The sequence below is a fragment of the Giraffa tippelskirchi genome, chromosome 7 (genome assembly GCF_054371585.1).
Source record: "Giraffa tippelskirchi isolate mGirTip1 chromosome 7, T2T-mGirTip1v1.2.pri, whole genome shotgun sequence".
NCBI classification, from domain to species: Eukaryota; Metazoa; Chordata; class Mammalia; order Artiodactyla; family Giraffidae; genus Giraffa; species Giraffa tippelskirchi.
In genome coordinates, this window is record NC_137281.1 from 106143940 (window position 1) to 106170535 (window position 26596).

The 26596-nt window shown below is 40.6% G+C and overlaps 1 protein-coding gene across 20 annotated transcripts in view; it reads right to left on the reverse strand.

The window, feature by feature from the left end:
- The window catches only part of TRIM9 (tripartite motif containing 9), a 114893-nt gene that overhangs the window by 19634 nt on the left and 68663 nt on the right, over nucleotides 1-26596 (reverse strand). For 13 of the 20 annotated variants that reach the window (XM_081507274.1, XM_081507272.1, XM_081507268.1 and 10 more), the window contains 4 exons: nucleotides 17452-17562; nucleotides 16213-16366; nucleotides 8300-8457; nucleotides 6324-6462 (listed from right to left, as the gene is read on the reverse strand). In XM_081507274.1, coding sequence (XP_081363400.1) covers nucleotides 6324-6462; nucleotides 8300-8457; nucleotides 16213-16366; nucleotides 17452-17562 — 562 coding nt within the window. Of the gene's footprint in view, nucleotides 1-4394; nucleotides 6166-6253; nucleotides 6463-8299; nucleotides 8458-16212; nucleotides 16367-17451; nucleotides 17563-26596 lie in introns of those variants that run through there. The other 7 variants (XM_081507269.1, XM_081507261.1, XM_081507260.1 and 4 more) reach the window with 3 other exon arrangements.

Genomic DNA, 26596 nt, shown 5'->3' on the forward strand with positions numbered 1-26596 from the left:
TCAAGAAAGAGGATGCTTGAGAGCACATTTTCTACGTGCTCTGAGCTCCTGTGTGTGGGCAGTGCTGGAATTTACAGCCTTATCTACAGCCTGATTCTCTCATGATCACTGATTATTCTTCCCACTTGGCCTCACAGTCGAGATCTGGAGGGTTGAGAGCTTCTGTGAATAAGTAGCTTTTTGGTTTCAACCTGAGCAGGGCTCCCAGTTCCAGATCTCACTTGGTAGAGTCCTTCCAGGACCTCAGAGATACAGCTCTGACATCCTTTTCCTTCCCAGGCAGTGACTGGTCACTGCTAGCTGAAAAATGTCCACACTGGGGAGAACCTCAGCCTGGGCAGGTGTGTGTGTGTGTATTAAGGAATGACAGCCATTCCCATACCTCCTTCTTAAAGCAGAAATATCAGCCTGGGCAGGTGTGTGTGTGTGTGTGTGTGTGTGTGTGTGTGTGTGTGTGTGTGTGTGTGTGTGTGTGTGTGTGTGTGTGTGTGTGTGTGTGTGTGTGTGTGTGTGTGTGTGTGTTAAGCCATTCCCACATCCCTTTCTTCAAGCAGGAACATTATTCTTTAGAATAAAACTCTAACGTGACTCTTTGAAAGTGTTAAAAGTCGTATTTCTGCCTGGGGTTTCTGGATGAATACACGAAGCAGCTACACAGTACTGCTTCTACAAGCTGTTTTCAGACATCTAGCAAATAGACTTAGGATAGTTTTCTCTCTTTCCCTCCTTTTGGTTGAGTGCAAATAACACTGTTCTAATGTCAGCATCAAAATGTACCGTGCTGGGCATTGGAGCTGAAAGGCTCAGGCCTGACACATCATTTATCCTCTCCTGGGCTCCATTTTGCCATATGCAGAGTGGGATAACAAGAATAATATTTTTCTCACAGAGTGTGGTAGGCAGAATAATGACCTGCCAAAAAAATGTCCATGTCATAATCCCCAGAATCTGTGACTATGTCACCTGATATGGCAAAGGGAACTTTACAGATGTGAATAAATTAAGGATCTTGAGATGGGATATTATCCTGGACTACCAAGGTGGGCCCAAGGCATTTAATCACAAGGATCCCTTATAAAAGGAAAACAGGAGGATCAGAGTCAGAAAGAGGTTGGAAGATGCTTTGCTGCTGGCTTTGAAGATGGAGGGAGGGGCCATGCGTCAAGGAATATAGGTGGTTTCTGGGAGCTGGAAAAAGAAACAGAACAGATTCTTCCCTAGAACCGCTTCCAAGGAATGCAGTCCTGCCGATGCTTCACTTCTAGCCCAGTGAAACCCATTTAAGATTCTGACCTCTAGAATTGTAAGGTGAAAAATTTGTGCTGTTTTAAGGTACTAACCTTGTAGTAATTTGTTAAAGCAGCAGTGAGAAACTAAAACATAGGGTAAATCTGGAATGCTATAGCAAGAGAACAGAAGAGAGGTTTAGACAGTAGTGATGGGCACAGAGGTACAAAGTCTATATAGTGGTCTTAGAATAAACAGAAAAGAATCCTATGTTTTCCTTAGGCCCTTACAGAAAATAGATAGCTTTTATACAATTCCTCCACTGAATTTCAGTATCCTAAAAATATTTGCTGACTTTTACATTGCTGTCATTTTTACAGAATCTTTTAAGGGATAATGAAGAAAGTTCTTAGAAGCTCTACACAAAATGAAGTAGGGCTTATTATCATAGTATTTGGTGAGGGGAGGTGGAAGTACTTACATTGTGATTCCATAAAGCCTTCTGAGATACACTGAATACCCTGTTACCAAGAGTTCCAGAATAGTTACTGACTTTTAAATGTATAATGTGGAAATCTTTCTAAAATACATTACATACTTTCTGACTTTCTTAATCTGAGCATATGCCCCAAGAACATTCTCTTTTGATTTTTTGGATATTTCAGTTTTTCCAGTTACTTTCTTTGGTCAAGGCTGTCAACAGCCTCAATTCACTTCTATTCCAAATTCTTCTCTCTTCTAAAGTGATGCCTCCAACCTATTGCGCTCTTTGCAAATGGGTCAATGAACTCAATGGAATTGTGGGTAAACTAAGAGTAAGTGAGAGCCAAGTGACACCAAGGGCTCTGCTGTGAGAACATCACAAAAGCTTCTGTATCTTTTATTTTTTGGCCAATCATAGGTCATTGTTGCTTACATCTTGATTCTAAGATGACTGCCCATGTTGTAGGGTGGATATCTTAGTTCTGGAGAGATGAGGGGGTACTGTAGTTTTTCGCCACTCTGAGCCAGGTGCCATGAGATTCAGAGAGGAGGAAGAATAAAGCCCATAAGCTCTAGGGCAGGGCCATGCTATGTGCATCTCTGTGATCATGAAATCGACATGCTCAATTAATGTTTTTGAGTGAATGAGGATTCCTTTGCAAAGTCAGCTCAAGGCATATTATGAAGTCTTTGCCTTGCGTACAGTTATTCCTTCTGTTTAGATTTCTCTCTCTCTCTCTGAGAAGTCTTTCCTTCCCTTTATATCATATTAATTTTCCCTTCAGTATGTTGTATTTCATGTCACTATTAGATGTAGGACAATCATATTTTCTATGAAAATATGAATTAAAAACCTTCTCTTAGAAACGTTTTTACTTTTAGAAGAAGCTGCTTGTTAGTTGAAATTAAACTCTAATACTAGAATTAAGGTGATATTAAAAATGGAATGGCTCATACATTTCTTGTGTAAAATCTGGAAGTAATTTGCAAACATAGATCAAGAGTCTTTAAAATGTTCATATCCTTTAGTAATTCTTAGAATGTGTCCAAGGAAAATGATCTTTTTATGCAAAGGTTTGTATTTTTTGCACAGAAGGTGCAACTCTCTGTGCTTTAATTTCCTAAAGGATTGGTGAGGTGCAGCTTCTTTTCTGCTGAGAAGGCTGCATGAAGTGGCTCCCTGGCTCTGAGAGCTGAGAGGAGTCAGGGAAAGATCTTTTACCAGCCAGATAATAGTATCAGTGAATTATTTGAGTGCCAGGAATATTATCTTTGGTCTATTTTATTTTTTCTCTAGATTTGAAACAAAGGGGAAAAAATGTACAGCCTGTTTAGATAGCTAGGAGAAAAGTAGGGGGAAATAAACAAAAATTTTCTGTCCTATTCTCACCCATGTCTAAATTTTTTTTTTTTTTTGGCCAGGAGAATAGACTTCAAGACACAGAATAAGCCTGAGGACTTTATTAATGGAGCCTTGTTATATAATATTTTAAACAAATACTCTTTTGCAGATGGTTTCAGAGACTGTAACACAGCCATCATGGATATTAAATGAATCATTTAGAAATATATATATAACCAGGCTATGGGCCTTATTTTGAAATTTCATTAAAACTCTTAATTGCCTACAGTTAAGCTTCTTCTTCAGTCATGGTACTTTGGTTTAGATCTGCAGCTGGCCTTATTGTCATCACAGTTTTAAGCCTATTCCCAAGAGCTTTGCTTTCAGGGAACTAACCAAACTTGAATTCATTTAATAATGTGTTTTCCTTTCCTTATCTCTTTTTGTAACACATTCTTTATAATTTCCATTGTATTAAATTATTTTTCATTGTTTTCCTGATTCCCTTACACAAATCATGTCTTCCTTATGGTCCCCTTTCCTTTTCTCACAGTGTTTATCATAATTTGTAAATATGCAATATTTGTGTGTCTATTTCTTTAAGGCCTGTCTCTCATCCTAGACTGTGAACTCTGTGACATCTGGGGTGACCTCTGCTCAACATTCTATACCCATATCATAGCATACAGCAGACACTTATCAAATAATGCCCAACAAATAGACAAATATATTTGCTTTTGAAAAAAAAAAGGTCAGAATTCACAACAAACAATGTGGACATTTGCTCTCCCCCACATAATGTTTTACCTTTAGGTCAGCAGAAGGTTTTGTGATAGTTCAAAGGGTAAAGTGACAAGTGATTTCAACCTTGGACTAAATGCATGAAAATACAAGTTAGACTTGCTATCACATATGAAATTGTACCCTTCTGTGATACAGACTTTTTATTTTGAACCTTGGAAAGGGGTTAACTCTTGCTAAAAAGAACATAAAAGATTTTGTTAAAGTAGGAAGCAAACCAACCATCCCATCACCCACAATAGCAGCAAAGAAAAAAATCTCCAAAGTGAACATTTCCAGGAATGGTAGGAAATAAGATTAATAAAGTATAAATTCAGTTAATGTATCAAAACTCTGTTAACAGCATTTTCTCATTGATTTCTAAAAAACAAAAAAGAGGTATAATTCTTTAGGTCTATATTTTTCTCAATGATTACAGATTGATCAAATCTCTCTTTTTTTTAACAAGCTATTCGTTATATTTTTTCTTGCTTTCTAAATCTTGTCTTACTGTTGGAATGAATTAGAATGAGGGAGAAACAAATAGAACAAACCAAAGTTATGGAGAAAGTATGTGTGTGAACTTTATTTCATCATGAGAAAATCACTTCTGTGCAGTAACAGAGAATACTGACATCTACACGATGATAGGGTGTTCTTTGTATTTAGATACATACCTTATATTTGTACACAATATATAAAATTCATGGAGGAAATTAATTTCTACAGTACAGTTTCTTTGTTGGAAGAGGACTTGTTCCGTTAGTTTCTTTTAGAAAATGACCCCCAGTTCTGTGACTGTGGTACCAAGGATCGCAGTTCCAATCCTGTAATTTATTAGACACCATAATCTTATGAACATTAATTGAAACTTAGAAACTACATCCTCCTGCAGGATGAAAAGAGAGACGTAAGTGCTCAGGCTGCTATGCTATAACTGATTTTAGCAGAATAGTATGATTTCCATGATGCATTATGAATAGAAATAGTTTTCCCATAGGTCTGGTGAACAAAGATTAACAACATTGCTACAAATTGTCTGCCTGCTCTGATGGCATGCACTTCACTCTTTAATCAAACTGCTGTATACACACATGGGAAACCAGGCCATCCCCCTTGAGGCCCTTCTGTATGGCACCTAGGAAGGCTCCTGGAGGGCTTTAGCACTTAGCATGGTGCTTTGGGAAGGCAACTGCTCTCAAGCTGGTAATTCTCTTCCCAGAGAGAAGCTGCCAAAATGAGGGTCCCAGAGGAGGCTTAGCTACCACATCCCTATAACCCAAGTCAGGGTAGGTCACGTGGGCTTGTCCCTTTCATGGAATTCTTCTCTTTGAGTAGCATCACTCAAACACACAAGTGCTCCCTAAGTGTGGTTTTCACAGCTAGGGGCCTTGCAACCTTGCTGTGGGATTTAAGTTGTGCTTGTTTTTAACCATGTGAACCATTTTAGAGGGTGACCGGCACATGCTGAGGTTTGTGGGAAGTGGGAGGAAACGCCACCACAGTTCTTTTAGCTAACATTTTGAATGTGAACAAAATCAACATAATTAGCTCTGCAGAGGGAAGTTATGGAGAATGCCATGGGATGGGGGTGGCTCCTGTGATTAAAATGACACCCAGAAGGTCTGAAAATGCTTTGGCACCAACCACAAATTCCTCACCAGAGGTTTAATTTCATGTATGATGATTGCTTTTAGAGTGAAAATGTGAAGCGGCTCAGAGGTTATACTTGGCCATCAAATCCAAGCCCCTCTCCTGAGATGGGTGGCTTGCCTCTGATGACCAAGATATTTACAGTATAGCCAAGAAGCAAAAGTTCTCTAGAGATGGACCTGTGCAGAAGGCCCAGGCAGCCTAACCAAGCCTAGAGGGACTGGCAGAGGTGAGAATGGCCAGGTAATGCCAAGGTGCTGGTCTCCTCCTGTCTGGTGCCCACAGGGAGCCTGGTCCTGGTGCGTGAAGGTTAACCAGGAGTGGCCAACAGGCCCTCTTGGCACAGCCCTGGGCCCCATACCCCTTGGAAACACATTCAGTTGGATAAATCCACAGCTGGAAAGGACCTTGGCCCACCTTCAGACACGAGCAAGTGCTACAAAGCAATTTAGAATCCTCTGGGCAAAACTGGCCAGTGACGTGTGTCATGGAGAATGGGAGCCTGCCCTAGAGCCTACGTAACATTCGCCTCACACATCGCGGCACATTCAGGCCTTCACTTGTCAGCTTCTTCTGCTGCAGCTTATTTAGAGCGTTATCAAAGGAAGCCGCCGGCCCAGGCCATTGGAACTGCTGCTGTGGACGCTTTGGTCTGATCCTGTCCACACACCATGAGCTCTCTAAATGCAGGAGAGAAACAGCGGCTCTGTGCCAGAATGCAGGGCAAGTCATGGAAACACTTGCGAATGTGGGCAGTGGTGGGGTTACCTCCGGGCTTGCCAGCCATTCTAGACGCCTCGCAGTTCTCGCTCTGAGGGATACTGCTGAAGGGCCTTACCCTCGGACGTCTGCAGGACCAGTGTCTTGCTGTACTGGCTGACTCCCGTTTTGTTGAAGGCCTTGATGCGAGCATTGTACGTGCTGTTGAAGTGAAGACCGTCCACGGTGCACATGGTCTCCTTTCCAACATATACTTCCTGAGGGTCAGAAAAGAATGGGCCACCATTTAAACTTGGCTCAGACAGTAAAGAATCTGCCTGCAATGCAGGAGACCTGGGTTCGATCCTGGGGAAGATCCCCTGGAAAAGTAAACGGCAACCCACTTCAGTATTCTTGCCTGGAGAATTCTGTGGACAGAGGAGCCTAGCAGCCACAGTCCATGGGGTCACAAAGAGTCAGATATGACTGAGGACTAATACAATACTTTGTTCTAAGTTGTTCAGGAGGCAAGTGTTGCAGGATGGATGAGAGAAGGTGCTTTGGGGTCTGCCTGACCTGACTCATCCTGTGAGATACTGGGCTCTCAACTGACCTCTTTTAGCTTCAGTTTCCTTCTCTGTAAAACTGGGACAAAAATACCTATCTTATGAGGTTGGTGTGTAGATTATATAAGGTCATATGTGCAAACTGACTAGCATAGTGCCTTGTATTTAGCATGGGTCTGTCAGCTCACTGAATGCTAGTCATTAGCAGATAGCGCTTCAAAGATTAAAACTGGGTATTTGGGGTCATAGTAGTCAGACAAGACTGAGTGACTAAGCCACCACCACCACAGATAGCATTATCCTTATTAAGCTGGCATTTATTCAGTATACTATGCTTACTGAGCTCTTTATTCACCAGTATGATTTATATTTAAAAAACAGGTTTGAAAACATGAATGTGGTCTCTCTGGTATATTTATAATCCACTGATAGCTTCAGGAACTGTCACAAAGATGACATTCAAAGCATAAGAGTTTCAAAGTACAGGAAGGGAAATCATGACTTTTCAGATTTTTCCTCATAATACAGAGGGAAGAGGGAGGAAACAGGGAAGGGAGGAAGAGTGATATTTAAAGCTTAAAATAAATCCTAGCACAATGTATCGTTAGCATAGGTTAGGTATTTACCTCCCTCTTTAGCTGTACATGTTGCAAAATTATGCTGATGTAATGAGTAAAGATAATTTGAGTCCAAAGCGCAGCCTCAAAATGACAACTCCTTAGGGGGATGCTAGGAAGACTGGTGGCTGGGGCTTCAGTATGCTAAGAATTTTATACGAATGATCCAAGTGGCCCTTAACAACAATGCATGCTGCTGCTGCTGCTAAGTTGCTTCAGTTGTGTCGGACTCTGTGCGACCCCAGAGACAGCAGCCCACCAGGCTCTCCCGTCCCTGGGATTGTCCAGGCAAGAACACTGGAGTGGGTTGCCATTTCGTTCTCCAATGCATGAAAGTGAAAAGTGAATGTGAAGTCGCTCAGTCGTGTCCGACTCCTAGTGACCCCATGGACTGCAGCCTACAAGGCTCCTCTGTCCATGGGATTTTCCAGGCAAGAGTACTGAAGTGGGGTGCCATTGCCTTCTCCCTAACAACAATGCATGAGGCACATGTTATCATTATCATCTCCTTTTTACAAATGAGGACCTGAAGGCTCAAGAGGTGAAAAATGGGCACAGTCCCACAGCTTTAGGGGCACGGTTGGGACTGGAAGGCAGGCAGCCTGACTTCAGAGCTTGCAGGACTGTAGGTACTTTCTCTTCAGCAGGGAGGGGCAGTTTCTATTCCGGGACTCCTTCATCCTTCTTCGATGGGACAAGGATGAAGGCCTCAGATGAAGGGCGTGCAGGCCCTGCTGGGTTGGGTCTGAGGCTCTGAGGAGAGTCTTCTGTGGTCGTCACCAGTTTGGTTAAGAAGTAGGTTTGGCAACCCACTCCAGTATTCTTGCCTGGAAAAATGCCATGAACAGACGAGCCTGGTGGGCTGCAGTCCACGGGGTGACAAAGAGTCCAACTTTGCGATTAAACCATCAACCAGCAGGTTCTCCACTTACCCGGAACTGACCGCCATTGCCGTCATCCAGCTCCAGAATGTATCCTTCCGCGGGCACCGTGGACAGAGGCGGCTGTTTCCAAGACAACGTGGCACTGTTGTTGTGGGTGCAACAGTCCTCCAGCTGCAGAATGGGAGTCGCTGGGACTGGAGAGGAAGCTAAACAGAAATTAGTGTAACCCTGACTTCTGTGGAGCTGTCAACACTTCAGCATCTAGGAATGCTCAACACCCACTTGTAAACAAGTGGCTGGACTAAGTTCCTAGCCTGGGCAGCGGGGGACCTGAATAGGATCTGCCTCACAGAGTCTCCAGGCGTGGCAATCATTTCTTCTCTGGTGCCTTTCCAAGCTCATAGCAGTGCTTCCTACCTTAACCAGAGGGGAGACGACTGCTGTATTCGCATCCCCTTCAGCATGGAAGGCCTCACGCCTCAGAGAAATGTTTCCTGTGGCGTACGAATTTCCCATCTTGCCCACTAAAGCCTAGTTCATCCATAACACGGTTGATACATGTATCATAAAGTTATTCTGAGCCTTAAACTGCATTTAATAAAATGGGGACTGCCTATGCCGAGAAACAACTTTGAAACCACTACATATATGTCTAAGGTTCTTTCATTTTTTATTAGTGATTCCACTCAAGATTTTGTTCACTTAAGTAGCTACAGCTGTGGATTTTTGAAAATTTGGTACCAAGGGATACAAAAGTGATTTCTCAGTTTTGAAACTTGTGAGGAATTTGACAGCATTCTTTCTAGGTAGCTATGCCTTGATAATGGCACTAGCCCAAGTCTGTTTTTGTGTTGGTGTTTAGCAGTCAACTGTGAGCCAGAGAATACCATGGGAACAGATGGGGGCTGGCAGGGAGGGTCAGAGTGTCCTCCTGACCTTGTGAAAATCTGTCACAGTGTTACTAGTCACAATACCCCCTCCCCCTTCTGTGCTGAGACTTGTTATAAAACCTGCAGATTAATAGAGCCTTCAATCATACAGACATACAAATATCAGGGAATGAATAATCCTAGTTCCTAACATATGAACTCAATTGATGAATCTGGGAGCAGTGTTTTTCCTAACTGCTTAAAAATTGTTTTCAGCACCAAAACATGATTTTATTTTTGTAGCACTTTTAACATGGGAGAGAATGGTTTGGACCATGTCCAGGGACATTCAGATGAACAAATGTTAATTGTGGAACACCTGGTATGCTGTACCAAAACTGAACTCAGAGTGTCATGCCCTAAATTAAATCTGCTCTTTGCCAGTCACCCCAACTAAGAAGAGAGTTACTTTAACAGCGGCTTAGAAAACAGGTTTTATGGTGGATAACCTAGAAAGCAAAAGCAGGGACTATAATATATGAGATGTAAAGGTGAAGCAGGTCTATTATACTTAAGAAGGCTGATACATTACAAGAGAACCATGTGTAAGTTAACACATCAAACATAATTAAATCAAAATTATGACCAGTGAATTGGAGGTCATCAGTTTATGAAAGGAAATCTTGTTTCGAGTTTCAATGGCACAAGAAATGGAATTTTATCAGAGAACAATGGCTTTGCAGCCTCAGAGATACCAGAACCCCTAGATTTGGAGGAAATGCACTGCTTTAGGCTTCCCTGGTGGCTCAGATGGTAGAGAATCTGCCTGAAATGCAGGACACCCAGGTTCAATCCCTGAGTCGGGAAGATCTCCTGGAGAAGGGAATGGCAACCCACTCCAGTATTCTTGCTTGAAGAATTCTATGGACAGAGGAGACTGGTAGGCTACAGCTATGCGGTCGCAAAGAGCTGGACACAACTAACTAACACTTTCACTTTCATTCACTAACTAGACTACAGGACTGGCTGGAACGAGGAGGCAGAAGACAGAACTCCTTTGAATGATTCTAATGACTTTTTATGTATAATAGATATCATCTAGGAACCTGTTGGAGAAGGCAATGGCAACCCACTCCAGTATTCTTGCCTGGAGAATCCCAGGGACGGCGGAGCCTGGTGGGCTGCCATCTATGGGGTCGCACAGAGTCGGACACTACTGAAGCGACTTAGCAGCAGCAGCAGCAGGAACCTGTTCCCCTGGAAGAGGGCATGGCAACCTACTCTGGTATTCTTGCCTGGAGAATCCCCATGGACAGAGGAGCCTGGTGGGCTACAGGCCATTGGTCTCAAAGAGTCAGACACGACTGAGCGACTAAGCATATCACAGGAACCTGTTACTTAACTGGAGGTTAATTTAAGGTCCCTATTTCAGTTAGAAACTTACTTTGTCATTTAAATTTTTTCTATAGTAAAAGAATACCTCTTAACATATTAACAGTGGAGTAAAATCTGACTCTGAATACCCTTTGGAAGGACAGTCCTTGGTGCTGAAGCTGAAGCTCCCATACTTTGGCCACCTGATGTGAAGAGCTGACTCAGTGGAAAAGACCTGATCCTGGGAAAAACTGAAGGCAGAAGAAGAGGGTGAGAGAGGATGAGATGGTTAGATGGCATCACTGATTCAGTGGACATGAACTTGGGCAAATGCTGGGAGATGGTGAGGGACAGGAAAGCCTGGCATGCTGCAGTCCAAGGGGTCAGGAAGAGTGGGATACGACTTTGCGACTGAACAGTAACAACAACAAAATCTGACAAGTTTAAGCATACCATTCTTCAAAGGGCCCTTTGAGATGGAAGGAACCTAGGAACATTTGCATGTGTCTAAATCTGTTTCTCAATGTGCTGAGAATTATTTTTTCTTTTTCCTTATCTACCCCAAAGTGACACTGTATATAAAAGGAAATGTGACAAAATTGCAGTCTTGTTAACAAAGACTAAGGCTGGCATTTCAAAACAACAGATTTTATACTGGGTGCTGTATCTTTATTACCCCTTTTCAATTTATTAGGTATAAAATAAATGGCCTACAAGAATCCAGAGTATTTTCAAATTGATTTATCTCTTATGGTTTGGAAATGGATAGCATTACAGTTCCTGGGCTGAACTCTGAGAGAAAAGGTTTTGTTTTATTGAAATTCCTATAATTGGAGCTACAATAACTATCTTAACACATTCATGATCATTCCTGGACATCTTCATTTTTCCTAAATAACTAGTTTCCCCTGACCTGATGAGAATTCTATTACTCAGTATCCTCTTAGCCTGTAAAATCAAGCTTCCGGCTAAAAATTCTCTTAGACACAGAATGGTAGCTGTTCTTACTGACTTCCTTTGGGTCTGGTGGAGCCTCATCTCGAAATTAAATTCTGCCACCTGTGGCCTGTTATACCAAGGTTTTCCAAAGTCTTACCTTTTTAAGATCATTCTAGTTCAAATTATCTCTCATGATTTTATTTTCTTACTTTTCTCTCTAATCCTTCAGACTGACAGTCCTCACAACCACCCAGAATTCCTCTGTGAGGGTTCACAAGAGTGTGGTGAGGACATGGGAGAACAGGGAGCTGTGAGGGAAGGAGCTGTGAGGGAGCTGGGAAGGAGCTATGAGAAGACCTATGAGGTGGAAACATTGCTGAGGGCCAGACTGTGGGGAGGGGCTTACATGGGTCCACTTATTTAATTTTCAACACGAGCCCACAAGGTAGGTACTGTTATTATCTCTATTTGTAGACAAGGGAACCGAAACACAGGAAGGATTCAGGGCGAGGCAGCGGCAGAGCTGGGTTTTGACGCCCAGCAGATTGGCTCCCCGGGCTGGATGTTTACATCACTGCCTCTCCAGTCTGGGGCTCAGTAATAGTGAATTAGAGGGAGAGAGCAGGCCTAATTCCAAGAGCAATGTTTCTTCTTTGTTCCTATAATGTGAATGATAAAGCTTCTCAAGAATTGCTGGTATAGATTATAATAGTTCACCTTAAGAGCTGTAGTGGCTGGGAGAGCAATTTTACTGTCATCATCCCTGAAGGTTCCTTTGTGGACTATCATTCCTTTTTGTGATGGTTGAACAATACAAATAGCATCTGAGGAAAGTTTAGACTTCAGCAGAACGGGCTGTTTCTGAAAAGCTGGCATTAGTACTTTGCTGAGGATAAACTTGCACACAGGCTTTGAGGACACGAATTCCAGGCCCCCAGAGCATGAACAGATTTCAGGCAAGTTCCCACATATTTTATGGGGGCTTCCCTGGTGGTTCAGTGGCAAAGAATCTGCCTGCAATTCAGGAGATGCACGTTCAATCCCTGAGTTGGGAAGATCCCCTGGAGAAGGGAATGGCTACCCACTCCAGTATTCTTGCCTGGGAAATCCCATGGACAGAGTAGGCCACAATCCACAGGGTTGTAAGAGTTGGGCATGACTTAGGGACTAAACCACCACCACCACCCCATGTATGCTTATCCCCATCTCTGCCAAACCTCTGGGTGTTCTCTTTCCATGATCTATAGGAGAATCTGTTTAGATCACATTGTCCTTGCCCATGACCTTGGTGCATATTCAGGGCTTTTTAACATTCAACATGAGTTAATGGAGATAAATGTGTCCTTAGGTGAGTAGAGGCACTCAAGAGATTAATATGTGTTGGTCTATGTGTTAAAAAGGCTTGATGTTAAAAAGGTCAGGTCAATGTTTCACCCTGTGTCAGAATGAATACCCTGGCATCTGGCGTTTTATTTCAGCACTAACTCATGAACTTTGGGACACTTTGTGTCCTTAAACAATTCTGGGGTAATAATATTTTTCTGGGAGAGAGTATGTATTTGGAATCTATTTTGAGCCAAGCAACAGAGCCCTTGATAGACTGGTAAAAAAGATATTAAAATTTCCTTCCCATGACCAGGTAAAAGTTGAAAATAGCAATTTAGAATTAAGGAAAAATGTTTCTATTACTCTATAATAAAAACAGAAAACAAAGTTTAATTGGTTGTTTTCTACAAAAGAAAAGCCTGAGAGATCAAATACCACTCCCAGTAGTCTGGAAAGAGGGTAAGATGATTTTCTAATCAAAATGCAACTGGAAAAATGCCCTTACATTTTGTGATGTTTGAACAAAGAGGGTACCAACATTCTTCACTCAGATCTCAATTGCTTGAGGGTGATATGGAATCCAAAAGAGCAGATCAGTTAAATCCTTAGCTAATAAGAGAATAATTTTAGACAATGCATTTTAGTTGAGTAGCAGATGCTGTGAGAACACTTTAAAATGAGCAAGAGACCTGTATTCTCTGATGTTTAAAAAAAAGGCAACTGAGATAAAATTTCAAAACTGGAGAGATTCTCGAATTTTGGGTCAGGAAGTAGACAGATATTTTAGTTGTATGTTTGAGTCACAGACTTAAATGCCTATTTCAAGTAACTTTGAAAATATTTAAAACTTTCTACTAATCCACTTAGCACAGTTAGAAATTATATATTTAAACCAACATATTGTTAGTCTTACAATGGTCAGATTAACACCATTTCAAGTGCTATTTAAATTTGGCTATTACTACATGGATATGAGGATGCAATTTCTTGAGATATTTTTCCTGACTGTGAAGCTCAGTTTGCTAAACTGACTATGAATATCCTAAGAAAATAAAAAGATCAACAATGCACTAGGCATGGTTGTGTATATGCTAACAGACATCAAAGGGGCAAGCAAGAGAAGTCTTAACTGCAGGTCACTGAGTTCTGGGTGATGACCTTTTGGCTTTTTCTCTCCTTTGAAAGTGTGACAGATAAAAATTATTCAGATTTTAAGGAGGACTGGGCTCTTACTGAATTAATTAATTGTAGTGAACACAACACACACACACCTAAACATAAAAATTAACTCCTCAGAGGGATACTTATCAGAAGTAAATTAACATGAAGTATTAAAAAGAAAAGGAAAATGGAATAATCCAGTCTCATACAAGTGGCCTACTATACTAACTTCAACTGTTTTGGATAATTTTGTATTCTAGTGAGTTTTTGCTGTAAGAGTGTTCTGCATATTGGCCTTTCACGTGCATGGCATTCTCTGCTGTGTGTACAGTCATGTCCACAGTTACGCCTGTGTGCAGCCCTAAGTGGCCAAGTGACAATATTTTAGGAGTGTGATCTGTGATGCACAACACGTGAACCTGTAATTGCTACCTCCAAGGAAAGGCCCATTTACTCCAATACAACTGTTACCACTGTGTCAACTGGCTTGGACTCCACCATGGCAGATGGACATCGCTCAGAATGGACGGGGGAGCAGAGGGCTTTCAGCTGATTAAAGTATCTGAAAGCCCTGAGGCCTCTATGCTCTACCTGCCCCTCCTCCTGCCCCATCACCAAGGCTAATTGGATTGACTCTTTTTTTTCTCTCTTTCACCAGAAGCCCTTACATTGCGCTTTTGTGACACATTTTCTCCTCTGAGCTACTTGTGACATAACCTTTCAATGATTCTACCTTGCTGAAGGAACTGGGGACAGAAAGAGGCTGATCAAGGGGGCTCTGCATATTACTGGGATGGTGACACACCACAGGCTGCCATGTAGGTGTTAAAAATTTTTTTTTTAAAGCCTGAAAGCATTGCTGAAACAAAAAAAAAAATTAAATTTCTCAAATTTAAGAGAAGAATTCAGTTATTTCTTGAAGAAGTGGCTTAGTAAGGCACTAACTTTACAGCACAAACTGGAAGTTGTAGGTGTAGGTTCTGGAACCATGCTCCATGGGTTTGAATTCTGGCCCTGCCAGTCACTAGCTGGGTGAACCCAGGCAAGTAACCCAGTCTTCCTGCACCTCAATGTCCTCAGCTGCCTACTAGGATTGGGAGAATAAAATAAGTTAATCCATGGAAAGCATTTTGTAATCCATGGAAAGAGTATGTCTGATTTGGCAGGCAGCCAGTAAAAGCTAAATATTTTTGTTACTACAACAAAGCATTTTTATTTACAATCTATACATGAGTTACTTTAAAAATTAATAAAGGCATTATTCCAAAGCAATACATATTAAACAAAAAGATGAGGAAACTGAAGATAAAAGAGGACTGCAGAGGTGGGTTACACATGTGATGTGATGGCACAGAACTACACATACACACACACTGTACTGATGTCAATTTCCTGGTTTTGATGTTATGTGACAGTTATGTCAGATGTAACCGTGAATGGAAACTGGATGAAGGGTATAGGGGACCTCTCCTTACTATTGTTGCAACTTACTGTGAATGTATAAGTTATTTCACCATAAAAAGATTTTCAAAAATCAGAAATATTTTTCAAATGGGATATTACTTACACTGCCATAAAAATATTATTGCATGGTTGGCTTGAGTTTTTACCTTTTCTTCAAAGAGTTATATTCCTTAAGATAATTTTAAGTACTTGTATGTCCCCTCAGCAGGTACTACAAATCTCAAAGAGATCTTGCCATACCCCTTAATTTCAGAGGCCAAAAAATTTTAAATGTTAAAGTTTTTATTACATACTTTCATTTCCTTCTGTACCCAGGCTCTCATTTTCCTGACCAGTATAGGAAAGCCAATTCTGATCCTCTCAAATTCCTGCTAATCCACAATCAACTGTCTACCACTATCTCTATCCCTGTAGAAGCAGTTTCAACGCTGAACTCCTTTGATTTATATCAATATATCGGGGTTACCATCTGTAACAAGATGTTATTTACGTACAGTGATGTTCTCTCTCTTTCTTCCTCTAATGCTGAGCAGGTGAAACCTCTTAAGTCTCTCAAAAAGGCGAGCATTGAGTCCATCTGATTTATCTGATATTCCAGCTACAAGAATATACATTTCCATTACACAATAAGATGGGAGCTACTCCAGATTTTTGTAACACTAACCAGAGGTGTGTGTGTGTGTGTGTGTGTGTGTGTGTGTGTACTTTCTCACCTCTCAGCTGATTTATAAACCTGGTGGCTGCCTTTTGTTTGCTGCAATCTGCAAGCTGCCTTTACCCTGCTTCCAGCAGGGAGTTGCTCTGACTGGGTGGGGCACAGGCACGCACCTTTCATCTGCACGAAGTCGAGCTGGTGGATGGACTGCAGCAGAGGGCTGTTGTCCAGACTCAGGTCGAAGTCCGTGGTCATCCTGGGAGTGAGCGTGCCTTTCCCCCACTGATCCTCAGTCAGGTGCACTCTCCTTATGAGGGCGTCAGAAATCTATTGAAATAAAGAGCATAGCCTAAGAAATACAACCCCACACTGGGCACCCAAACTGCTCTTTGGCTCTCCTAGAGTGCCCCACCAAGCACCTTGGGACCCACACCCTTCCTGTCTCTATGCAGGCAGCAAGGAGCTTCTGATGATGAGAGTGACCTGCGATTTATCATGAAAATCTGAATACTTCTGGGACTCAGAGGGATCGCTATATATAATTAGAAGCTGTTAGTTGCTCTATTATGTGATCTGGATACATGATCATGCTATTTATGACTGATCAGCTAAAAGCCAACAACATTCAGTCGTAATATGTTAGCAATTAGTGAAATCCACTAGCACCAACAATCCTAGGTTTCTGATATAAGCTATGGGTATCATGTCAAGGCCGAATAATGAGTTTTATTAAGTTGTTCAGAGACGCTACATATGATCATCTGTAAGATAAGATATCCTATACATCATCTTCATGTATGATCTGATTCTTTTTCATTTCTTATATTTAGGCACCCCCCTCTATCATTCTTGGCCAGTTTGGTAGAATGTTAGTTGGAAGGAAGCTACATATTCCTTAATCAAGGGTCCACTAATCATTGGGATCAAAAGTTAAGTAAAATTTAGCTGACACCACAGCATGTCACTAAAACAACACTAAAGAAATCATGAGACATCCAAACAATGAAAAAATTTCACTTTGTTTGGGAAATCACTGACTTGCCAGAAGGAGGTGTAAAGAAGGTAGAAACATGTGTATACTTACATTTCTGACAAAACTGTCCAAGATATTAGTAAAGGGACCCAATTCTTAAGCAAGGTAATAAGTTTGCTTTGGAGGAACTTTAGAGGGAATTATGTTTTCATGATCAAACATAAACAAAAACAAATTTAAAAAGCCTTTTCAGTCTTGTAGCCTATGAAGGTAGAGTCTTCTGTTCCAAAGGCACCCACATCCACAAGGCAGCACAAAGGTGGGTTCCATTGCGGAACGGCCCATACCCAGCTAGGTCTGCTGGGAGTCTGGCCTTGGCATCATAGAGTCAGTCTCATGGAACACTGAGAATCTAAAGCAGAAACTAGTTGACACTTACCTGCAAAAAGCCACTAGGATCATTTTCCTTAATCACCTCCAGGCAGTACTCCATGAGACCTGTGGTCTGGCGCAATTTCACTGTGCAATGAGAGATCTGATCTCGAACCACCTAGGATTGATGAGACAACAGAATGGTCCAAAGTGGCAGAGGGGAGAAAAGAAAGCTAGGACTTTGGAAAACTTTTTCAAACCAGAATCCAAGAGCATCATGGAGTGGAACTCAATTTATGAGAATATTTTGTGGCAATGTCTGCTGGGAACAATGGCTATGGAAGACAGATTGGATAATGGCTCTTACGGGGAGGGATTTGTAACAACTGGAGACATCAGAAAGGCACACTGTTGTTGGACCTCTGGGAAGCTGGTTACCTTGGTGCCTCAAGGGACATCTTCCACAGGTCTCCGTCACTCCCCTCTCTGGGAGCTGCTCTAAGTGGGAGGTTGTGGGAGGGTCTGTTAAATGACTGAGTGGTCAGAGGTGCAGCTGCAGCGTCTGTTCTGTGACACAGCCACCCACCATCTTTGCTCGCCTTCTACCTGTCCCTACTAAAGAGCAGATATCACCATCTGAACCCAGATCCTCTCTTGTTCTGATTCTCTTTTCCCTGAGTGGGTGGTAGGGTAAGCCTAAAAGTGGTTGCTGAAAGATAATGAGCTAATGACAGCAAGCATGCCAGACAAAGATGGATACAGAATCAAGTTATAATCTACTTAGCATCACTCATTGTCTCATTTGGGAAAGCAGTTTTAAAGGCTATTTGCTCAGCGATGAGTCTGCCTAACCTAGAGAGGTATCTCTCTGAACATGCAGTTTCTGCCTCTGGGAAGTTATCTTTGCCATGTCAAGTACACGACACTCCTTGAACAATTTCTTTCTTTAGAAATGCTTGTCTTCTGTGTCCCTGCTCAGTGATCCAAATCCTGAAGCAGGTTTTGAAGCACAGAATTGAACAAGGGCTTTCTAGGAACCTATTACTCACCTTCTGTATTTGTACTACTTTGCAAAAGCCTCAAAAAAAAAAAAAAAAAAACCCAATCCCCCCAGCATTCTGGATTTTATGGGTAATAACTAAAAGGGGTTTTATTAATAATTATTTAATAATAATTATTATAACCTTCCCTTATTCCTTGTTCAGTTTTGATTATAAATTTATTTTCCATGGAAGATGATTACATCCTGTTTCAAAAACAATAGGAAAATAGGTTTAAAAAAAGCAAATAGTCTCATTACTCCAATGGAAGTTTTTAAAGAATTTTGATGTTTCCTTTTAGTTTTTCTCCCTTGATCTAGATTTATAGTTGCAATTATAGGATGCGACAATTTTACCTCTTTCCCATTTAACACCACATCATGGGCGTTTTCTGTGCTGCCACCATCAATAAATGTACTGACTACATAAATACTCTATTGAGTGGGTTAAATTTATTTAACCTATTTTTGACAAAGTTCTTTCTAATTTTTTGACAGTTAATTCATTCAATACTGTTGATCTTCTCTTCTAATTTTATTGTAATAAAATATATATAACATAACTTAAACCATTTTAACTATTTTTGATTGGACAATTCTGTGGCACTAAATAAGTTCACATTGTTATACAACCATTACCACCAACCATCTCCAAAACTTTTTCTTCTTCCCAAACTGAAGCTCTGGACTTATTAAACAATAACTCTACATTCACCCCTCCTCCCAGCCTCTGGCAACCACCATTCTACTTTCTGTCTCTGTCAACCTGACTACTCTAGGTACCTCACATACGTGGAATCATACAGTATTTGTCCTTTTGTGACTAGTTTATTTCTTTTACGTAATGTCTTCAAGGTTTATCCATGTTGTAGCTTGTGGCAAAATTTTATTTAAGACTGAATAATACTTCATTATATGTATATACTACATTTTGTTTATCCATTCATCTGCTGATGGACATCCATGTTTCTTCCGCCTTTTGGCTATTTTGAATAAACTTATGAACATAAGAATACAAATATCTGTGTGAGTGTCTGTTTCACATTTTTCTTTTTTGTTGGGGGGCGGTTAATATACCCTGAAGTGGAATTACTGACTTGTATTGGAGAAGACTCTTGAGAGTCCCTTGGACTGCAAGGAGATCCAACCAGTCCATCCTGAAGGAGATCAGTCCTGGGTGTTCATTGGAAGGACTGATGTTGAAGCTGAAACTCCAATACTTTGGCCACCTCATGCGATGAGTTGACTCATTGGAAAAGACCCTAATGCTGGGAAGGATTGGGGGCAGGAGGAGAAGGGGACGACAGAGGATGAGATGGTTGGATGGCATCACTGACTCAATGGACATAGGTTTGGGTAAACTCCAGGAGTTGGTGATGGACAGGGAGGCCTGGCGTGCTGCGATTCATGGGGTCGCAAAGAGTTGGATACGACTGAGCGACTGAACTGAACTGAACTGAATGGTGTTTCTATTTTAATTTGTTTTTGAGAAATCACCATACTGCTTTCCACAGTAGCTGTATCATTTACATTCTCACCAACAATGCACAAGTATTCCAATTTCTTTACATTCTCACCAACACTTACCGTTGTCTGTTTTTTTTTGTCAAATAGTAGCCATTCCCTCATGGCTCAGTTGGTAAAGAATCCACCTGCAATGCAGGAGACCCCGGTTTGAATCCTGGGTTGGGAAGATCTGCTAGAGAAGGTATAGGCTACCCACTCCAGTATTCTTGGGCTTCCCTTGTGGCTCAGCTGGTAAAGAATCCGCCTGCAATGTGGAAGACCTGGGTTCAATCCCTGGGTAGGGAAGATCCCCCTGGAGAAGGGAAAGGCTACCCACTCCAGTATTGTGGCCTACAGAATTTCATGGGGTCACAGAGAGTCAGACACAACTGAATGACTTTCACTTTACTTTCTTTCACATCCTAGTGGGTATGAAGTGGTATTTCATTGTGGTTTTGATTTGCATTTCCCTAATGACTCATTTATTTAACTTATATGCTTATTTAACTTATATGCTTATTTAACTTATATGCAGAGTACATCATGAGAAACGCTGGGCTGGAAGAAACACAAGCTGGAATCAAGATTGCCGGGAGAAATATCAATAACCTCAGATATGTGGATGACACCACCCTTATGGCAGAAAGTGAAGAAGAACTAAAGAGCCTCTTGATGAAGGTGAAAGAGGAGAGTGAAAAAGGTGGCTTAAAGCTCAACGTTCAGAAAACTAAGATCATGGCATCTGGTCCCATCACTTCATGGGAAATGGATGGGGAAACAGTGTCAGACTTTATTTTTTTGGGCTCCAGAATCACTGCTGATGGTGACTGCAGCCATGAAATTAAAAGACGCTTACTCCTTGGAAGGAAGGTTATGGCCAACCTGGATAGCATATTTAAAAGCAGAGACATTACTTTGCCAACAAAGGTCTGTCTAGTCAAGGCTATGGTTTTTCCAGTGGTCATGTATGCTTGTGAGAGATGGACGGTGAAGAAAGCTGAGCGCCGAAGAATTGATGCTTTTGAACTGTGATGTTGGAGAAGACTCTTGAGAGTCCCTTGGACTGCAAGGAGATCCAATCAATCCATCCTAAAAGAGATCAATCCTGGGTGTTCATTGGAAGGTCTGATGTTGAAGCTGAAACTCCAATACTTTGGCCACCTCATGTGAAGGGTTGTCTCATTGGAAAAGACCCTAATGCTGGGTAGGATTGGGGGCGGGAGGAGAAGGGGACGACAGAGGATGGCATGGTTGGATGGCATCACCGACTTGATGGACATGGGTTTGGGTAGACTCCGGGAGTTGGTGATGGACAGAGAGGCCTGGTGTGCTGCAATTCATGGGGTCGCAAAGAGTCGGACACGACTGAGCGACTGAACTGAACTGAATTGAATGACTCATAGGGCTTCCCTGGTGGCTCAGATGGTAAAGAAGCTGCCTGCAATGTGGGAGAACTGAGTTTGATCCCTGGTTTGGGAAGATCCCCTGGAGAGGGCATGGGAACCCACTCCAGTATTCTTGCCTGCAGAATCCACATGGACAGAGGAGCCTGGCAGGCTGCAGGACATGGGGTTGCAAAGAATTGGATATGACTGAGCGACTAAACACAGCACAATGACTCATAATCTTGAGCATCTTTTCATGTGCTTATTGTATATCTTCTTTGGCAAAAAGTCTGTTCAAGTCATTTGCCCATTTTGAAACTGGGCTGTTTGTTTGTTTTTGTTGTCTTTTGACAACAAAAATTTGCAAGGTTTCGTGAAGTCCAATTGTCTACTTTTTCTTGTGTTGCCTATGTCTTGCATGCCATGTCCAAGAAATCATTGCCAAATCCAATGTCATGAAGCATTTGCCCTATGTTTTCATCTAAGAGTTTTATAGTTACAGTTCTTACTTTTCAGTCTTTGATCCACTTTGGGTTAACTTTTGTACATGGCTTTTGGTAACTGTCCAACTTCATTCTTTTGCATGAAGATAGTTTCCCACCATCATTTGTTACTAAAACTTCCTTTTCCCCATTGAGTGGTCTTGGAACCTTTGTCAAAGATCACTTGACCATAAATGTGAGAATTTACTTCTGGGCTTTATTCGATTTCCCGTGGTCTTCTGTCTATCTTTATGCCAGTACTGTATTTTGTAGCTTTGTAGTGCATTTTGTAATCAGGAAGCGTGAGAACTCCAATTCTGCCCTTCTTTTTCAAGCTTGTTTTGGCTATTTGGAGTCTCCTAATATTTTGACAGATGATTTGTTATTGCTTTTTAAAATAAAAAATAAAATGTAGGATTTAAAATCTCTTTATTGGAATTGGTGAAAGAAACCAGCTTTGATGTGAAGATTGTTTTGTGATTTTGATTGAGGGGAAAGATCACTTTTAAAGTCATTGGTTGACTTATTTTCTCCTAACATCTAGTATGTTTCTGTCAAACTAACACTACTCTCTGTTGGTCTGGGCTCAAGGGATGCAAATTATTATATTATATTATATTTTCATTTTATTATTTTACTTTAAAATCAAGAGGTAAATAAAGGTTAAGTTTCTGCTTCTTGAGGAGAAAGAAATCACCCATAAGTTAAGCACTTAAAAAAATGCAATGCAGGGGATCTACAGCTATTATACTACTACTCATCTCTGCTATATGAGGCTTGACTAAATTGTTCCCAGAAAGTGTTTTTACATTTCAGCAGCCAGTGCATCAATGCTGCTAGGTAGCAGAAACCTCAGCACTCACCTTTCACTGTCCCAATGGCATTTGCCCTAGGACTATATAGAAGTGACTGGTACTAAAATTCCGCATAACAAGCACAGACTGGATCTGAGCACTACAACCCAAAGTAAGCCTCCTTTTGAGGCAAAAAAGATTGAACTGTGTTTTTGCCAGAACATTCAGCTCAATGATAATTTTATGACCAAAATGTGCTGAAATAAATATATTACTCAGGCCTCATAATATTCTATGTCTGCCTCTATAAATTTCCTTCTCAAGCAAGGTTTATTTGGTGCCAAAGGAGCTGTGGGAGTGTTAGGGGCTCTGATTACTCTTAAGAAGCTTCATTGTTGCGCTGCCAAAGAGTCTGTGAGTTTCAGGGATGTTTGCTGTTGGCTCCTGTATTCCATGGTTCAAGCTTCTTGGAAGGACTCAATATCCTGCTTGGCTTACAACTCCCACTGTTGCTACAGTGGATGCTGGTCAATTTTTAAAACATTTTAATCAACCATTTTGCTATGATCACAGTAATCTGTGATAAAATTCACTGTTAAAAATGAATCAGTGGGGTTCCCTGAAGTAGCATTTTTGGGTGTTTTATAATTAACTTTTAGTTTCTCAATTAATCTAGCAAGATTTCCCATATTATGGAAATCAGCCAGATAATTAAATCTTTTATGAGTATAAATATTTTTTTCTGTGAATGTCTTCATTCAGCTTTCTTACTCACTACCTTCTTCACTGTGTGTTATTTCTACTCCTTATTAGTACTATTTACTTGTACATTATATATTTTTTAATGAAAAACAATTCATAGGAAGTCAGGCCATGTCACTTTTTCTTTGAGTTCTATATTTATTTGCAGTGGCTCTGATGCTCTGGAGAAACCCTTGGCACCATGTTTTCAGCTGGCTGGATTTAAGGAGTTTCTAAGGAAATGTACATGTTGCAGGAGTGACATGAATAGGAACTAGGAAATAATCTTCCAGTCTTCATGTGTATTAAAGCCTAAACCAGATCTCAGAGGACAACGAATTAATCTGTGGTCCATAGTTTCAGAGAAAGTCTTCAAAATTTTATCAGCAGTCACCATCTGTTTTGGATGGCAAATCCTATTGATCACTTGAAGAGTTTTATTTTGTTAAATGGCAAATTTATAAAGGTCATTTTTGGGGGGTCAGGATATGATACTGTGCCTATTCAGAAAAGGAGAATTTGAGAACAGACTGTTATGTCTCTTTGAATGCTTAGACTTTTTAGTAGCAGAGAGTAGCCCATGACAGCTTAGATAGTACAAATGTGAAATTGTGTTCAGTCCATCTACAACTGTATATTCCACTGCATCTTGAACAGGCCAGTCTCCCACCACTCACCTCAGGTGATACAAAGAGCAGTTAGACCTGAGATTAATTAAGGGGAATTTCATTATTTTATCCAAATTTCATCTCTCCATCTTAATTGTGGCTCTTTAAAATTTTCTCTTCAAATTTTCTTTTTAATAAATACTTTTATCATAGTATTTTCTCTCATCATGGGGTCTGGAGAGAGATCACTGGATGAATTTTTAGTCTAAGTAAATACTAACATTCTCTCACTGTTTCAAGACATTCTTTATTAATATATATTTCCATCACTGTTTAAAACAATTTCCTCTAAGTATAATGCAATTCTTTTTTGTTTTTCTAAGATATAAGTACTTTCAAGACACAAACTTGAAGAATTTATTCTACACAGGTCCCTTTGGTCAGTGGAGATAGTTTTTTCTATGTGTTCCATAATGTCCTGTAGCAAGATGACTAACTGATACTTGGAATTGACTCACTGGTAAGTTTTGGTGAAGTGCTTTGACCAATAGATTCATCTAGTAAAATAAATAATTCTCTTGATTTTCCCCTAGAGTAAAATATTATCTCCTATATTATCATTACGTTCATTAAAACTTAGGGACACTTAAATTAATGAAGGACATTTTAAATTTCTTACACACCACCATTCTCCCATATGGCTTATGGAAATATGGCAAACATTTCCCCCATTCTCTTGATACTGTCTTCTGTAGTAGTGTTATTAATTTAATCACCTTGGCGACTAATCATTTCAAAGACAAATCTGATGCTTTGAGTTTTAATCCATAAAAGGATCATTTAGGCCTATTAAGTAAATAAAACACATACCTGTTTTTCGGAAGGCTCGAGATTTTAACAGTAAAACTCTGAACTTTCTGTCTCAGAAGTGTGAATGATGGTAATCTCATCAATAAGCATTGAGTGGAATATCCAAAGCATGCTCTTAGTGTATAGAATACTGTATCCTTGTACAGAGAAGTTAATGAAGAAAGATATACAAGCCATTTGGAGAGAGAAGCATCCTGATGTGACCCCACCCACATAGGAGAACAGTTATCATTTATAGCATCCCACAATAAAAGTGCTGAATCCAGTATGGCGTTTTGTAGGATGTGAGAAATGGTGAATTAGTCCATCATCTTTGAAGTATGCTTTAAGTGCCCTCTGGAACTAAGTGTGTCATTCATATATGGACTCAGGCAAAGTACATTAAAGAAGTTCTGTGACTGCCCTTCACTGTCATTGCCAGAGTGGGTCGAGGGTGTTCAAAGGCATGTCCCCTACCCGTGGTGAGCTCTAGGTGTATGCCGCGGCATCCTGGTGATTCCATAGGCAACTTGGGCACTCAGTTTCTTACAGGCCCTCTGTGGCTTTTGCTTCTACACGTGGGAAGCAGAGGGCCATGAAATTTGCCAAATGAGTTCCCAATTAATGATAGGCTTGTCATCAATAATAACTGTGGTTAAGTTATTAGAGTTGGCCCCCCAAAAAACTTCTGTTGAGGGCAGTCAAAAATCTTAAGTGTTCCAGTATGCCTAAATTTTTTAAAAGTCTTCACTGTAATGAACTAATGGAATGCCTTGCCAGTAGTTTTATTGTAATTGAGTGGGCTTTTTAGTTTGTCGCTTTTTTTTCTAGTAATGACTGTAACAGTCAAATCCTACCTAATTATTTTTAAATTCTTTGTGAGCTTGGACAGACCTTTCCTTCCCTCCTACCTCTCTCCCTCCCGCTTCCCTCCCTTCTTCCTTTCCTTCCTTCCTCCTTCTCTCTCTCTCTCTAAACCTGCTCAAAGGATTATTTACCTATTATGAAGCATTGACAAAATGGCTAAAGTAAGCCGATAATATCCCTAGTGTAAATTTATACTCTTAATAATATGCCCATATGATTCTTTTTTTTCTTTTGCTAACATAATGGGAACAAACAGCCAATACATGGTAAATAATAACAAAGATAATAATGACAATCATGATAACATGATAATGAGTCTAACAAAACCCAATTGGATTCAAAATCAAGCATTCTATAGACAATTACAATTGGGACATGGAGGCCCTCTGTAAAAGTAGAAGCTCTAATAAACAGTAAGTTTTAACATTTTTATCATTATCCCTCAGTAATCTCACTGAGTAATGTCATTGGTATGTTAATTTACCAACCACACATGGAAATTAAAGATTATATTTTTTCAGAATATATTTGAATAACTATAACTATTTTTTTTTCTTTTAGAGGATCTAGACTTGCAAGGGGACCAAGAAGACATCCATCACTCAGTACTATTCAGCACACAAATTCATTCTAAAATACTGGAGAAAGAATACATGTAAGATGATTGTGGAGTTATTTCAAATCTGAATGTTACACACAAAAAAATAATTCTCAGATTTTTGGGGGGGCTTATCAAAAGAAAAATGACATTTGTAAAGTTCCTGAAAAGAGCACAGCTCTCATTAATGGTACTTTTAAAATGTTGACACAAATTCCCTGTGAGGATCACAGACAATGAGGATATTTTAAAGCCTTATTTAGCCACGGAAGACCTGGGAAGGATGTTGACACAACACACACATTTCAGACATGAAACCCAGGGGCCCAGCTGCCTTTGCTGA